We start from the raw sequence: 16,550 nt of genomic DNA on the forward strand, positions 1-16,550 counted from the left end.
GGACAGACACTCCTGTGTTTGGGACCCTCCAGACCTGCCTCACAGACCTCCTCATTGGGCTGTCTGTCGTTATCTGTTACAACATCCTTTATAACAGACCAGTGTATCTGCTAAGTAAAATTTCCCCGAGTCTGGGGGCCGTCATATCAAATATCAAACCTGAGGAAGAGCCTGGGACACCGATTGGTGGCCACACTGGACAGACGTGTGGTGGCCTGGGGACACGGTTCTCATGACGGGCGTCTGCTGGAGCAGGCCTCGAGGGAGCCCTGATCCCTGGGGCCCACACTGACCCGGCGGTTAAGTGTCAGAGCTGAGCTCAATGGGGTGGGCCCCTGGCTGGTGTCCACAGGGGCGCTGAGAACTCGCTGTTGTGTGGAAATCCACGTGCGGGGGTCAGAAGCGTTGGGAGCAGAAAACAGCTTGGAGTCAGTGTAACTTCTCATCCCATCCTGACAAGCATGTAGTGTGAAAGGAAACCTGAACACCAACTTTTCTCATCAACAGAGAGGCAAACACCCCAAATAAAACATTAGCCTGTTGAACCTGATGATAAATGAAATGATAATACATGTCAACCAAGTTGAAGGAATGAAAGAGAAAAAATTATCATTTGAATAAATGGAGAAAAATATTTGATAAGAATCTATAGCTGTTTATGGGGTTTCCCTTGTGGCTCAGCAGGTGAAGAATCCCCCTGCAATGCAGGACACCTGGGTTCGATCCTGGGTTGGGAAGACCCCCTGGAGGAGGGAAAGGTTACCACTCCAGCATTCTGGCCTGGAGAGTTCCATGACTGTACAGACCATGGGGTCGCAAAGAGTCAGACACGACTGGGCGACTTTCACTTTCACTTTGATAGCTGTTCAAGCTTAAAACTCTTAGCAAACAGAAATAAAGGAACTCGCTTAACCAGTGAAGAATGTCTATGAACCCCCAACAAGCATCGGTCACACGGAGTCTTGCCGAGACCGCGAGGCCTCGCTACTTATGGTGTTGAGCTGGAGGTGACCTGGCGAGTCAGGTGAGGCGAGGAAACAGTGTAACGATCCCAAATTAGGGAAGAGGTTTGCAGATGAAATGCAGATTTTGCATACACACATAAAATCAAAAGAATCTGCAGATAAGTTACCAACATCATCTAGGAGATGAGACGGACACAGAGGAGAAGCCTCGTGAGCACGGATCAGACACGGGGGCCACGCGGCACACGCCTGGGAGCCCAGCTGCCGGGGGAGGTAGGGAGGACCCTCCCGGGCGCCGGGGCGGGGTATGGACCACAGACCCCACGACGGCATCCCAAGTTTTGAACCCGTGCCTCCGGAGCTGTGGGGAAGACCCTCCCGCTGCTCAGAGCGCTCAGCAGCACCTGACGCCCGGGGGCGCAGCGGGACCACAGGCGCAGGGGCGTGGTCGGCGGGGGGCGTGGTCGGCGCGGAGGGCGGGGTCGGCGCGGGGGCGTGACCGGCGCGGGGGTGTGGTCGGCGGGGGGCGTGGTCGGTGCGGGGGCGTGGTCGGCGCGGGGAACACGCGGCACAGGTGCCTGCGGAGGGACCTGGGGACGGCCTGGGGCCTGGCCACTCTCTGGACCCACTTCACACTAGAAAGCCCAGCAGGCAGGACACGGGGACGCAGGCCTGCAGGAGAGGCGTTCGGTCCACCCACCGGCTTCTGGATAGTTGACGGGTTGATGGTAAAGTCGCTCTGATCCTGTTTGAATACAGATACGAGTTCTTCGGGGCAGGCATAGGAGGCCCACTCTTCTAGGCTTGAGGGCAAGTCTTCAAGGCATTTGCCAGGAGCAGGACTCTGGAACTGCAAAGCAAGAAGCCAGGCTTTGCTTTGGGAGGTAGATCTGGAGGCAGACACCCAGGGGGCCCTGTGGGAATAGAGGTCCTGCGCCCCGGGCAGGCAGCACCTCTGGGGATGGGTGTGGCGGGGCTCCCTGGAGACACCTGAGCCACAGATGATAGCTGACACCACTTCCCACAGCCACTCGGAGCTTGTGCCTTGGACGTGCCCCCCACCCCAAGCTGGACACCCCAGCTCAGCAGGGCTGCAGGAAGGAGGCGGGGTGTCTCCCGAGGGGCCAATCCAGTGGGATGGCCAGGGTGGGGGCAGTCCCTCCAGCTGACGAAGTGACATGCACAGGCCCCCACGGGATGCAGAGAACGTGCTGCCCTGCCCCGCACAGCCAGGGCTCCGGGAAAGCACCTGGTCACCAGGGAGAAGCCAGACCTTCCCCATGTCAGCCTCCTGACACCGGGGGCAGAGGCACTGAGATCGCCTCACAGCCCAGGGGAGGAAAGTGGGCAGAGGAGCCGGGACGCTCCTCGCCCTTCGCGGCCCAGCCTCTGGCACAAGGACCTTCAGGGGCGGCTGGGGTGCAGCCTGTCTACCCGGAGGGTACGGTCACCTGCTTCGGGTCCCTCCCCTTGTCCTTGTCTCTGATCTTGTCCTTGTCTCTGTCTCTGCTTTTCTCTTTCTCTTTTTTAGGCAACAACAAGTGTGAGCTTGCTGTTGCTGAAATTCTACTTTCTGAAGTGGATTTTCCTGCTGTTGAGAAAGAAACCTGTGAAAAGAAATCCAAATTTGCAATGTTAATGTCTGACTGCAACAGTGAAATTAAAAGCCGCTTGCTTCTTGGAAGAAAAGCTATGACCAACATGGACAGCATATTACAAAGCAGAGACATTACTTTGCCGACAAAGGTCCATCTAGACAAGGCTATGGTTTTTCCAGTGGTCATGTATGGATGTGAGAGTTGGACTATAAAGAAAGCTGAGCACCGAAGAATTGATGCCTTTGAGCTGTGGTGTTTGAGAAGACTCTTGAGAGTCCCTTGGACAACAAGGAGATTCAATCAGTCCATCCTAAAGATCAGTCCTGGGTGTTCATTGGAAGGACTGATGCTGAAGCTGAAGCTTCAACACTTTGGCCACCTGATGCAAAGAATTGACTCCTTGGAAAAGATTCTGAAGTTGGGAATGACTGAAGGTAGGAGAAGGGGATGACACAGGATGAGATGGTTAGATGGCATCATCGACTCGATGGACTGAGTTTGAGCAAGCTCTAGGAGATGGTGAAGGACAGGCTATGGGGTAGCAAAGAGTCTGACATGACTGAACAATAATGACAGAAGTGGGTCTCCCTCCCCCCATGCACATCTGAGGGCGGGTTGAGGACCCTAAGGCTGGGAGTGGCCAGGCTGTGAGCACTCAGGGCACTTCCTCCAGGACTCTGGAGAGATGCATGGCTGACCTTTAAGAAGGGTTTGTCAGTTCCATAAAATGAATTAATGTCTTTAATGGAGAACACACTCAAGTGACTTGTAATGGTTCTCCTAAAAGAACTGCAACTGCGTGGTGGGGTGGGGGGCCTGGGGAGTCCTGCAGACGAGGATGGCCTTCCTCGGCCTTCCTGCTGCCGAACGCCGGTGGCCCTGCTGGCTGGGGGTGGGGGGCGAACGTGCCCCAAGAAGGGAGGCCTGTCCTGCCAGCGCTGTCCTGCTGGGGAGCACAGCCCAGGGAGGTCCCTGAGAAGACGAGGCCACCAGGCGCTGCCCTGGGGGCCCCCTAGCCAGGTGGTAGGAAGGCAGCTGTGTGAGGGGCGCAGAGAAGGCTCTGGGAGCCCAGAGGCAGTGCGGTGGGAAGGGCAGCTGCGGGGTTGGTTGCGCAAAGGCACTGGCCGGGGCGGGACACGCTGGGGAGGAGGGGCGGACATGGTCCCAGGAGAGACCGGGACCCATGGCAGCACGGCAGGCGGCCTCACCTGCCACATGCGGTGCAGGAAGGCGTAGGCCATGAGGCAGTAGTCCTGGTGGCCAGCGTAGCACGGGGTCACCACCAGGGCCAGCAGGGTGTAGGCGCGGGCCAGCGTCTCCAGCTGCCGCACGCTCTGCAGCTCCTGCAGGGAGGGGGGCCCTGCGCCCCCCGGGCCCTCCAGGGCCCCCAGACTGGACGCCTGCTCACCTGGAAGACAGGGCCCTGCTGGTGTCCCCGCTGACCGGCCCAGGGCCCGCCGGCCCCCAGCCTGAGGCTGGTTCTCTTCCCGAGGGGACAGCGCCCCCCTCCCAGGGCTCAAGGTCGGCCTCAGGGACAGGCCTCCCAGGGCTCCCCTGGCCCGCCTGCAGGGACACTGGCCACATCCCAGGCTGGGGTAGGGGTCTGAGCTCTGGGGTCTACTTGGAGCCCCCCGCCCACCATGGTTACCCCTAGCTGGTCTGAGCTGGGTGTGTGGACACATCCAGAAGGGCCTGGACACCAAGCGGACAAGCCCTTGCGCCTTCAGCTTGTGCAGACAGGAGGTGGCCCTTCTCTGACCCTGAACTCTGCAGCCCTAGGAAGCGGCCGCCTCGGGGCTGGGAACGCGGGCCAGCGGCCCTGGGGCCCTCTGCTGGCCCCTGGGGGGCACCCAGAGCAGCTGCTGAGTGGCCACCCCCCACCCCCCACCCCGGCCTCCCCTAAGCAAGCTCAGCTCAGCGCATCAGCCGCCGCCTCCCTCAGGGTGCTGGGCGGGCCTGCCGGCTGCACGGGCACCTAACCTCACCAAGCCCACAGGGAGCGTGCCCACAGGGGGACGGGGTGACCGCGGAGCCCCCAGCGGCGGGTGGCCTGCCCCCAGCCAGAGGCGCCCCTCACCTGCGTCCCCTGCGCCCGTGGCCCCCACGCCGGCTGGCTCAGGGACGCTCCGCACGGGCTGCATCCGCAGCAGGATGTCGATCGCCCACTTGAGGTGGAAGGCCACGTCCTCCAGAGGGAACTGCTTGTAGTACAGCCACTCGCTGAACTCCATGATGGAGTCCACCTTCTGCCACTGGCTCTCTGGCTTCTTCGGGATGCAACACAAAAGGCTGGAACACGCGGCAGCCACGCGGGTGCCGCAGGGCGCACCGCGGCGCCGTGTTCCTCCCCCGCGAGGGCAGAGGGCGCCCACCAGGCTCGGCCAGACCGCCACGGGCGACGGGCAGCAGGGCCGAAGCCTGGCGAGTGTCCTGGCCTCCGCGCCCCGCGGATGCCCCACGGCCCGCCCGCCCCTGGGGCAACAGCGGCCTCAGGGTCTCCCTGCAGGCGCTCTGACCTCAGCCCTGGGGCTCCTCCAGCACGTGGCCCGCGGGGCGCGGAGGGCAGGGGAGGGGCTGTGCCCAAGGCCTGGCCGCACAGACCCGACACTGGTGATCACTCACCGCCGCAGGATGGCAGGCGCTGCCCCCACCCCCGTCCCGCCCCGAGGAGCCCGCCTGCCCCCCATCTGCTGGGCCTCAGGCTGGGCCCCACACCCTGCGCCTAGGACGACGAGGAGCCGGAGGGCAGGCGGCCGGGTCGGGGGATGCAAGGGCAGGATGGACCAGCCTAAGACACGGCCTGACACCCCCACGGGGCAGGGGGGGAGGGCTGCCGGGGAGGGGGGGGGGCTGGATGCCACGCCCTGAGCAGGTCCTCCGCTTCATTAGCATGTGGGCAGACGCCTGGAGGTGGGGGGCCTGGAAGCCAGGTGACAGGTGAGCACCAGTGCAGAGAAGGGCTCAGATGGGGCCGCAGGATGGCCGTGGCGTTTGTGGCCACTGGTAGCTTTGACAGGAGCTGTGCAAGGCAGGTGACGGGGACAAGTGGCGTGGAAGAGAGCACGGTCATCGTTTCAACAGTGGGGCTGGGCAGACTGGGAACCACAGACCCAGGAACACAGCAGGCCTGCACGTCACACCAGACTCAAGGCCGAACTCCAGACGCAGCAAGGACTTAAACCTGACAACCCTGACAACCACGACACCCTTGGAAGGAAATGCAGACACCTTCATGGCGCTGAACTCTGGTTTCTCAGATACAAAGCTAAAGGCACAAGCTCCAGCAGCATGAAAACTAGACTAACTGGACTTCATCAATATTATAAACTTTTGTGCTACAAATGACATCGTTAAAAAAATGAGGAAGTAGCTGAAAAGACAACCTACGGAATGACAAAAAATACTTACAAATCATGTATCTGATGAGGGGCTTGTATCCAAAACACACAAAAAATATCTACAACCCAACAATAAGTAAACGCTGGGCTGGATGAAGCACAAGCTGGAATCAAGATTGCCGGGAGAAATATCAATACCTCAGATATGCGGATGACACCACCCTTATGGCAGAAAACAAAGAACTACAGAGCCTCTTGATGAAAGTGAAAGAGGAGAGTGAAAAAGTTGGCTTAAACTCAGCATTCAGAAAACTAAGGTCATGGCATCTGGTCCCATCACTTCGTGGCAAATAGATGGGGAAACAGTGGAAACAGTGAAAGACTTTATTTTGGGGGGCTGCAAAATCACTGCAGATGGTGATTGCAGCCATGAAATTAAAAGACGTTTACTCCTTGGAAGGAAAGTTATGTCCAACCTAGACAGCATATTAAAAAGCAGAGACATTACTTTGCCAACAAAGGCCTATGTTTTCCAGTAGTCATGTATGCATGTGAGAGTTGGACTATAAAGAAAGTTAAGCCCTGAAGAATTGGTGCTTTTGAACTGTGGTGTTGGAGAAGACTCTTGAGTCCCTTGGATTGCAAGGAGATCCAACCAGTCCATCCTAAAGGAAATCAGTCCTGGGTGTTCATTGGAACGACTGAAGTTGAAGCTGAAACTCCAATGTTTTGGCCACCTGATGCGAAGAGCTGACTCATTTGAAAAGACCCTGATGCTGGGAAAGATTGAAGGCAGGAGGAGAAGGGGACGACAGAGGATGAGATGGCTGGATGGTGTCACCGACTCAATGGACATGAGTTTGGGTAAACTCCGGGAGTTGGTGATGGACAGGGAGGCCTGGCGTGCTGCAGTTCATGGGGTCGCAAAGAGTCGGACACGATTGAGCGACTGAACTGGACTGAATTGAATAAGTGGACAGACAACCAAATTAAAAAATCTGTAAAGGATCTGACATTTCTCAAAGACAAGGCCCCGGGAGGGCGGCCGGATCCCCTGCCTGCCTGCTCCCATCCGCGTGACCCCGGCTCCCTGGGGCCGGAGGAGGCCGGGAGGGACAGGCAGCCAAGCAGCCTGGGGCTGGGGTGCCGAAGTGCTCTGAGACGGACTGTGACGGAGGCTGCACAGCCCTGCGAATTTACCAAAAGCTCGGCCAGCGGCACCCCCCAACCCGGCCTGGAGACCCCTGGCCTGGCTTCAGGAGCGAGGTGCAGGGCGCCCATGGCCATTGTTGGGGAGCCAGGCCTCTGCTTGACCACAGGAGCCTGTGCTTGGACCCTTTCCCGGGGGACACCCCAACCCGAGAGTGCTCAAATCGAGGTGCCTGCCCTCCCCCAGATCTCCAAGTGCATCGAGAGGAACCTCTGTCTTGACTTCTGGGGTTGCGGGCTGTCCCCAAGGACCCCAAGCCCTGCAGAGTCCTGTGTCCTCCCTGACCCGCTGGCCGCCCCTCCCCCCGCAGCCTTGCAGGGACCACGTCCCTCGGACAGGCGGACAGCGTCTCAGGCCTGGCTCTGCCCCCTGCCCCACTCTCCTCCCAAGGCACCGGGCGCCTCCCCACCCCAGCGCGGGCCCCCAGCTGCACCCCGCCAACCTGCAAGGCCTGGATGGCGTTGTGGTAGCAGGTCAGTTCGCCGTGCACGCTCTTGGAGTTGAGGGCCAGGCGCTGCCACATGCGGGCCAGGTACTCCTCGCTCTGGTCCCGGAACTTCTGGATCTCCATCAGGAAGCTCTGGCCGAGCTTGGCCTTCACGATGACCATGTGTTTGAAGATCAGACTAAAGAGACGTCAGAGAGAAATTAATGCCTGAACAGTAAAAGCCGCAAGCATACAGAATGCACCCAAACGGACGTACTTGTCCATTTTCCCACTCACAAAGAGAAAACAAAACAAAAGTTGACTATCTTGGAGATGGCGTGTTGTGTCTTGTTAATTTGTCACTTGTGTGTGTTGGGTGTTAAATCCCTTCTCTTCTTGTGCTGAGTTCTTAGGAGGGAAATAAAGTCACCAGAGGAAAGGGGAGAGTGAGGGCTGCGGGGGTGGGGGGGAGGCACCCTGGGGAGGGCTGCGGAGGGGGGGTGACTCCCTGGGGGGCTGCAGGATGGGAGGATCCCGGGGGCTGCAGGGTGGGGGGCTCCCTGGGGGGCCGGGGGGCACCCTGGGGAGGGCTGCGGGGGGGGGGTGACTCCCTGGGGGGCTGCAGGATGGGAGGCTCCCTGGGGGGCTGCAGAGGGGGCACCCTGGGGAGGGCTGCGGGGGGGGGGGGGTGACTCCCTGGGGGGCTGCAGGATGGGAGGATCCCGGGGGCTGCAGGGGGGGGGCTCCCTGGGGGGCTGCAGAGGGGGCACCCTGGGGAGGGCTGTGGGGGGGCGGTGACTCCCTGGGGAGGGCTGCAGTGGGGGCTACAGGGGAGGCACCCTGGGGAGGGCTGCGGGGGGGGGGGGAGTGACTCCCTGGGGGGCTGCAGGATGGGAAGATCCCGGGGGCTGCAGAGGGGGCACCCTGGGGGGCGGGGGGAGAGGCACCCTGGGGAGGGCTGCAGGGGGGCGGTGACTCCCTGGGGGGCTGCAGGATGGGAGGATCCCGGGGGCTGCAGGGTGGGGGGCTCCCTGGGGGGCTGGGGGGCACCCTGGGGAGGGCTGCGGGGGGGGCAGTCCCTGGGGGGCTGCAGAGGGGGTGCCCTGGGGAGGGCTGCGGGGGGGGGGGGCGGCCCCTGGGGGGCTGCAGAGGGGGTGCCCTGGGGAGGGCTGCGGGGGGGGGGGCGGCCCCTGGGGGGCTGCAGAGGGGGTGCCCTGGGGAGGGCTGCGGGGGGGGGCGGCCCCTGGGGGCTGGGCACTCACAGGCGGTGCGCCGTCCGCGGCAGCACCTGCATGGCCTCATCCAGCACCTTGAGGCCGCCCTCCCAGTCTTCCTGGTCGGCATGGCTGTGGAAGAGCAGCCCGTAGAGCGCGGCCCGCAGTGTTAGGTCGTCCTCGGTCCCTGTGGTGGGAGACGGGGCTCAGGGGGGCCTGGGAACACCAGGGTACCGGGTGAGGGTCCTGGGACTGGGGTTCCATCACCTTGAGGTGGCCCCCACCCAGGAATCTACAGGACCAGGAGCCCCAGGAAGCACTGGGGACACGGCCGCCAAGGCCGCCTGCCTCAGAGCCTCAGACACGCGCAGGGCTGCCCCGCGGGGTCAGCCTTGGGGGAACACCTCAGTCCTTTTGGGGGCGATACTCAGGGGTCCTCACGGTGCCCCCTGCCCCCCTCCCCCACCCCTCTCCTCCGCCAGGCGCCCTGCTGGCGCCCTGCCTCCCCAGGCTTCCTCACCCCTGCAGGCCTGGGGTGGAGGCCGGAACCCAGATCTTGGGCACCGCTCACTCCACGCAGCACGGTGCCGCCTGGGCCTCAGCCCTCGGTCAGTCAGTCAGTCAGTCGGTCGGTTTAGTCAGTCAGTCAACTCAGTTCAGTTGCTCAGTCGTGTCCAACTCTGCGACCCCATGAACCGCAGCACGCCAGGCCTCCCTGTCCATCACCAACTCCTGGAGCTTGTTCAAACTCATGTCCATCAAGTCAGTGATGCGGTCCAACCATCTCATCCTCTGTCGCCCCCTTCTCCTCCTGCCTTCAGTCTTCCCCAGCATCATTTTTTCCAGTGAGTCAGCTCTTCGAATTAAGTGGCCAAAGTATTGGAGTTTCAGTTTCAACATCAGTGCTTCCAATGAACACTCAGGACTGATTTCCTTTAGGATGGACTGGTTGGATCTCCTTGTAGTCTGAGGGACTCTCAAGAGTCTTCTCCAACACCACAGTTCAAAAGCACCAATTCTTCGGCGCTCAGCTTTCTTTATAGTCCAACTCTCACATCCACACATGACTACTGGAAAAATCATAGCTTTGACTACACAAACCTTTGTTGGCAAAGTAATGTCTCTGCTTTTTAATATGCTGTCTAGGTTGGTCATAGCTTTTCTTCCAAAGAGCAGTCTTTGGAAGTCACGACTGCAGTCACGACTGCAGTCACCATCTTTAGCGATTTCGGAGTCCCCAAAAATGAAGTCACTATTTCCATTGTTTCCCCAATGATCTTAGTTTTCCAAATGTTGAGCTTTAAGCCAACTTTTTCACTCTCCTCTTTCACTTTCATCAAGAGGCTCTTTAGTTCTTCTTTGTTTTCTGCCATAAGGGTGGTGTCATCTGCATATCTGAGGTTATTGCTATTTCTCCTGGCAATCTTGATTCCAGCTTGTGCTTCATCCAGTCCAGCGTTTCTCATGATGTACTCTGCATATAAGTTAAATAAGCAGGGTGACAATATACAACCTTGATGTACTCCTTTCCCAATTTTGTACCAGTCTGTTATTCCATGTCCGGTTCTAATTGATGCTTCTTGACCTGCACACAGATTTCTCAGGAGGCAGGTCAGGTGGCCTGGTATTCCCATCTCTTTAAGAATCATCCACAGTTTGTTGTGATCCACACAGTCAAAGGCTTTGGTGTAGTCAATAAAGCAATAAAGTGGCCTCAGCCCCACTGTCCGCTGAAGCAGAGTCCCCACAGCTGGTCCCAGATGCTCAGGCTGTCCTGTTTTACATCACTGACCATGTAGCTCTCTTTCCTGTGTTCGAATCACTATGGCAAAGGGGAGGACATGCCCAGGATCCTGCCAGCATGTCATCCGCCTGCCGGCTAAGAGGACAGCAGCCACTCCCGCCCCCAGGCCCTGAGGGCTCCTGTGCGCCCCTTCCCCCACCCCCTCCCGTCAGTGCTGGGACGGAATCCACAGGAGCAGGTGGATTTAGGCTCATGACCAGATAAAGTGGTCAATGTCTGACACTCAGGAACCGTGAGGGTTCTCCCCACACCTCAGCCAGCCCAACGTGGAACCACATGCCTGGGCCGAGAAGGCTCCTCACAGGCAAGGCTATTTGCTATGAGCTCGGCATTGCCTAAGCTGACTACTCAGGCATCACAGAAATGTGCCATTTAGCTGCCAAACTGGATGCAAATACCTTTCCAGTGTTCACTTTTCATTTCCTGCATTTCTCACTATTCTCTCATCATTTAAATTTTCATGTATCTGTAAGTATGCCTTTTTGACCACTCTAAACTTTAGGAAGTAATCTTTCCTCAAAACGCTGCTCTGCTCAATTCTAGTTTCTCATTTTCCCTATAATTTGAATTTTTACAGCCGCTGACACTGTAGCCATCTGATGTACATTTCAGCACGTGGAGCAGTGTTGCCGGGGCGTGGGTGTGCGGGGCGGGGCAGGCTCCCCCGCAGCCCGGCTCCTCGCAGGTCCTGAGGGTCTGGGCCGCCGTCCGCGTCTCCCCCGGCCGCACCAGCAAACAGTCTGAGCTGCTGGGTCTAGCGCTCAGCTTAATAACTACACACAGTCACATTCACGTTCACTATTTTAGACCAGAGTTTCTCGCTCACAGACCCTGCAGCGCGTGAGGGAGCGGCTGCTGCTCGAATCCACGTGTTCAGTCTTCCCAGTGTACACCTCGGCCCCTACACGAACAAGGATGGGCCACTCTATTTTTTAGCAGACAGTCGTCTTGTCTTAGAAATAAATTATAAAGCATTTACTGCTTTAAGATCACTTTTTCCCTCAGAAATGTATCTCCACACCTGCCAGAATAACCCAGAGAGCAGACCGCAGGGCTGCCTGGGAGACCCAGGGTAGCGGCATCCGGGGTGGTTTCCCCGGGAGACCCAGGGTAGCGGCATCCGGGGTGGTTTCCCTGGGAGAACCAGGGTAGCGGCATCCGGGGTGGTTTCCCCGGGAGACCCAGGGTAGTGGCATCCGGGGTGGTTTCCCCGTGAGCACAGCGGGGGTCCCTGGTTGTTTGCAAAGGGCCCGCCCCGCGCCCACCCTGTGTTCAGCGCTGGACTGGCACTACCTGTGTTCATGGCCGTGACTTTGCCAGCTCTACAGAGACTCTAAAAGCATCTAAAAGCGTGGGCACGCCCCAGCCTACAAACCTGGGAGGAAATTCCCTTCCGTCATGCCTCCACTTTGGAAGTCGGCTGTGGGCCACTGGTGCAAGAGCAGTGTTGCCCCTTTCTCCTGAAGTAGAAACAGATTAACAACACAGACGTCAAAGCTGCAACTTACTATTTCATCAGTTTGCTCTTCATTTGGCTCCATATCGAATTATGGAAATCACAGCTAAATTTCTGAAATACTAGGTCCCAAGAAGTGGAATCACATTTTTTTGCAGTTCGAGGTTCACTGACTTAGAACCAATGCACACACAGGCACACACACATACGCACAGACTAGCCCCTCAACATGGCTTATGGCTTTTAGTGCCACGAAGCATCCGAGGCAGCTTTATAGCTTTGAATCAACAGGGTGAAGGGCACGTTAGGAAAACTTACAGGACACGACAGAAGCAGGGCTCAGGGGAAGACATTGCTGCAAACGCCAGCATTGAGAAAGAAGACAGACCTCAAACCAACAATCTAACTTTACACCTTGAAGAATGTGGAAAAAAAGAGCTAAATCCAAAGTTGGGGGGCAGTTATTAAATACAGAGCACAGAAAATAACAGGAAAAAAATGCAGGATCAACAAAATGGACAAACCTTTAGCTAGACTGACAGAGAAAGAAAGATGACACAAATAACTAAAACCAGAAATGAAAGTGGAAATAACAGTATCTACCCTAGAGTGATAAAAAGAGCTGCCATATCAACAGACTATCAATCAATTAGCAACTCTACTCCAACAAACTAGATAACATAAAAGAAATGGAGAAATCCCTCCAAACACTCAAATCGCCTAAGCTGACTGAAGAAGAAATAAAAAATTTCAACAAACTTCTAACAGTAAAGTCTGAATCAGTAATCAGAAACCTCCCAATAAAGAAAATTCTTCGAGAAGATGCCTTCAAAGGTGAATTCTACCAAACAATTTAAAAAAGAATCACACTGATCCTTCTCAATTCTTCAAAAAACTGAAGAGGAAGGAATAGCTCTTAACTCATTCTATGAGACCAGCATTACTTTGACAGGGGATCCATATAAAGACATCACAAGAAAAGAAAATGATATATGAATATCCTTTATGAATATAGAGGCAGGAATTCTCAACAAAATACGCTGCCGAATTGCAAGTTGAATCCAACAATGTGGTAAAACATTCTTCGCCATGACCAAGTGAGCTCTACCCCAGGGACACAGGCTAGTTCCACATAAAGAATGCATCATGTCAACACAGGAAAACAGGAGAAAACCAACGGTCATCGCAACTGATGGAGAAAAGGCACTTGGCAAAATCCAGAAACACTTCACCCCATCTCCCAGAGCACCAGGAGTGGGGGGAAGCCGGCCACGCAGTAAAGCTATGAGACAGTCGCAGCCGGCGCGCTGCTCCGTGCGGGTCACTGAGGCCTCCGGTCAGGGGCGCTTCCCGGGGCCACGCCACCCCCGCAGGAGCAGCAGGCAGCTGGGAGGCTGCGCCCGGGCCCCCAGCCTGCCTCCGCTCCTCTCTCACACTGGAGCTCTCGGTGAGGGGGCGGAGGCCGTGGGGCCGCCGCCTGCCTGCTGGGCCTCAGCCGCCCCCAGGCGGCCGCCGTGCTCCCCGCGCTCCCGGCTCCGCGGCGCCCGCCTCTCCCCAGGAGGCGGCGGGACGAGGGGCGGCCCCGCACCTGCTTCTTGGCCTCCGTCTTGTTGATGATGCCGATGACCCTCTGGGTGGCGCTCTTGCACTTCTTCCGGCTGCCGGGGGAGGACAGCAGCGGGAGCCAGGTGTTCCAGAGGTGCCGGGCGGCCAGCATCACCAGGGCGCTGCTCCCGGCGATGCCTGCGAACCTGCGGGGAAGGCCTGGCCTGGAGTGGCGCTGGCGGTGGGGGCCCAGGTCGGCTCTGCAGGGCCCGGACGGGCTCCTCCCTGGCAGTCACGCTGCGACCACGCACCACCCTCCGCTCCCGGCTTCTTGGGCCCATCCCAGTCCAGCCACGCATGCTGCCCGGGACCCTGGGGGTGGACTGGGGGTCACTGCACGGGGCGGGAGATGACCCTGGCCACAGGGCCCCCGGGGAGGGGTGGGCCTCAGGGCAGTCCCCACGAAGCGCCATGCACCGTGGGCCCACATCTCCACCCACGGCGAGTGGCCCTCGAGAGCCAAGGCGCACCTGGCGCTCTCGATGAAGGCCTTGGCCGCCGCCAGGCGCAGCTGCTTCCGCCCTTTGAGGTTCTCCATGATGCTCCTGCCCTGGGTGCATGCCACCACGCTCAGCATCTCCGCCAGCAGCTGAACCTCCACCCTGGGGACAGACAAGTGCCTGACTCACAGGAGGCTCCGCGGGAGGAAGGCGCTGCGAAGGGGAGGGCCCCAGGAGCCGCCTGGTGGGGAGGGTGCTGGGGGCGTCCAGAGTAAGCTTGTGAACATCCCCGAACCAGAACTAACCTGAGTCCAGCCAACCCGCAGAACCATGAGACAATCATACACGGATGTTTGAATGCCTACTTTGTAGGGTGTCTTGCTGGCAATGCAAATGGGAGGCAGCCCCGCCCCAGGCGAGGTCCGGCCCTGCGGGAGCAAGGGGGCCCCGCCCCAGTGCCGCAGAGCATGACTGCTTCAGCGGCCGTGGCTCTGCACTGAGAACTGAGAGCCTACAGTTCGGACTCTGCAACATCCAGGGGCCAGAGCACTCTCCTCTCAGCCGAGTGGCGGCTCGTGCACTCACATGATGTGCATTCCTGCAGCTTGGCCCGGGGACACCAGACTCTCTCCAGGAGAAAATCACTGGTTCCTGGGGAGACCCACCGCCCCACGGCCCGGGACACCCCGAAGGCAGGCACCTGACTGCAGGAGCCGCCAGCTGCTCGGCCACCCTGTCCATCAGGAGTCCAGGGGAGAAGGGGGCTGCTCCTCGGCCTGCAGGGATCAGGGTCGGCAGGGCCCGGTCAAGTCCACTCTCGGGATGAATGGCAAGCTGGCTCCGTCCCCCAGGAGGTGGGGGAGAGCCCGCCCGAGTGGGCCCTGGCGTCCTGGACACATGAAGACCAGGACAGGGTCTTGGAGAGTCGGTCAGGGACAGCTGGGTGATCTGCTGAGTGTTCTTTTGTTCTGTCCGCCGCTGGAGAGGAGTGCTGAAATCTACAGCTGTAATTGTGACTGTGTCTAATTCTTTGATTTTTGAATTTTGAAGCTCTGCTGTTAAGTATGTGCACACTTGAGATTTTACATTTTCTTGCTGGTTGAACCTTTTCTCTGATCGCACTTCCCACAGCCCCACCAGTGCTCTTACACCCGAGGCTGGCAGAGTCCATCCTCTGCCCCCTTAAACTGTTCCTCTGTCTTTGTATCTGGAGAGTCTCTCTTGAAAATGACCTCAGTTGGGGCTTGCTTTTTGTGGCCAGTGGGATAACCTCTGCATTGTACCTGGCGTGTTGGTCTGCTCACGTTTAACACCGTTCTTGGTGCGGTCAGGTTCGATCTCCACTTTGCTGTTTGCCTTTTGTCTCATATGTTCTGTTTCATTCCACCCCCTTTTGGATTAATTGAGTATCTTAGTATCCAACTTTATCTTCTCCCTTGGGTTTTCCATCATACGCGTTTGTTTTACTGGGTTTGGAGTACTCGCTCGAGTGATCACAGGGTACACCCTTCACCAATCACTCTGGTTAACTGACGTCGTGTCACTGCACGGACGCAGGACACCACCACACGCGCGCCTCTCAAGCCCACCCTCTGTGTGGTCACCGCCACAGACTTTACTTCCACACTTGTCGACAATCTCATAGCACAGCATGTATTTGTTTTAAAACAGCATGTGCCTTTTAAGGGCTTCCCAGGTGGTGCTAGGGGTGAAGAGATGCAGGAGATATGAGATGTGGGGTTGATGGCTGGGTCGGGAAGATGCCCTGGAGGAGGGAACGGCAGCCCACTCCAGCATTCTTGCCTGCAGAATCCCACGGACAGGGGCGCCTGGCGGGCTGCAGTCCGCGGGGTCGCACAGAGTCAGACGCGACTGAAGCGACTTGTCACAGTTCACGGTCGACTGCCTTTAAGGAACTGAAGGGGGAGGAACCGCACGCGCAGCCGCACGTCCACCATTTCGGCGTTTGTCACTGCTTCCCAAGCGGAGTCCCCACTGGGGACCACCCTCCTGCAGGCAGGAGAACCTCCTGAGCACGCTGTTCCGAGCGGGCTCTCCTGGGGATGGATTCCCTTAGTTTTAATTAGTCTAAAATGTCTTTATTTTGCCTTCATTTACTGAAGACTATTTTTGGTGTACATAGAATTCTAGATCAACCCGGCTTTTTCTTTTCCACCAGTTAACATGGGCTGCATTGCTCCCAGTGAGAGCGTGGGTCTCATCCCTGTGTGTGATGTGTCTATTTCCCTTCCACCTTCCTTCCAGGGTTTTCCTGTCACCTTTGGGTGTGTAGTCCAGCAATTTGACTACAGTAAATATAGGTGCGCTATCTTTTATATGTTTATCCTGCTTGGATAAAAATGAAAATCCTCGACCTCTGTGTTGATATCTTTAATTCAAAACAACTTCCACCTTGCTTTCTGGCCTCTGACCTCCAAAGCCCACCTGCACTTGCGCTGCGGCAGCCCCTCCCCCGAAGGCGCTGCTCCTGTT

The 16,550-nt window shown here is 57.9% G+C and overlaps 1 protein-coding gene across 19 annotated transcripts in view; it reads right to left on the reverse strand.

The window, feature by feature from the left end:
- CFAP46 (cilia and flagella associated protein 46) overlaps positions 1-16,550 on the reverse strand; it is a 96,728-nt gene that overhangs the window by 36,107 nt on the left and 44,071 nt on the right. For all 19 annotated transcript variants that reach the window (XR_010661576.1, XR_010661574.1, XR_010661575.1 and 16 more), the window contains exons 23-31: positions 14,088-14,219; positions 13,601-13,763; positions 11,932-12,016; positions 8,801-8,939; positions 7,554-7,737; positions 4,641-4,830; positions 3,772-3,971; positions 2,417-2,572; positions 1,666-1,815 (exon numbers count right to left, since the gene is read on the reverse strand). Coding sequence is in view for 14 of the 19 variants with exons in the window: in XM_065923596.1 (XP_065779668.1) it covers positions 1,666-1,815; positions 2,417-2,572; positions 3,772-3,971; positions 4,641-4,830; positions 7,554-7,737; positions 8,801-8,939; positions 11,932-12,016; positions 13,601-13,763; positions 14,088-14,219 (1,399 nt within the window). In the remaining 5 variants the exon portion in view is untranslated. The remainder of the gene's footprint in view (positions 1-1,665; positions 1,816-2,416; positions 2,573-3,771; positions 3,972-4,640; positions 4,831-7,553; positions 7,738-8,800; positions 8,940-11,931; positions 12,017-13,600; positions 13,764-14,087; positions 14,220-16,550) is intronic.

Source organism: Muntiacus reevesi, chromosome 2, assembly GCF_963930625.1.
Source record: "Muntiacus reevesi chromosome 2, mMunRee1.1, whole genome shotgun sequence".
Lineage (NCBI taxonomy): Eukaryota > Metazoa > Chordata > Mammalia > Artiodactyla > Cervidae > Muntiacus > Muntiacus reevesi.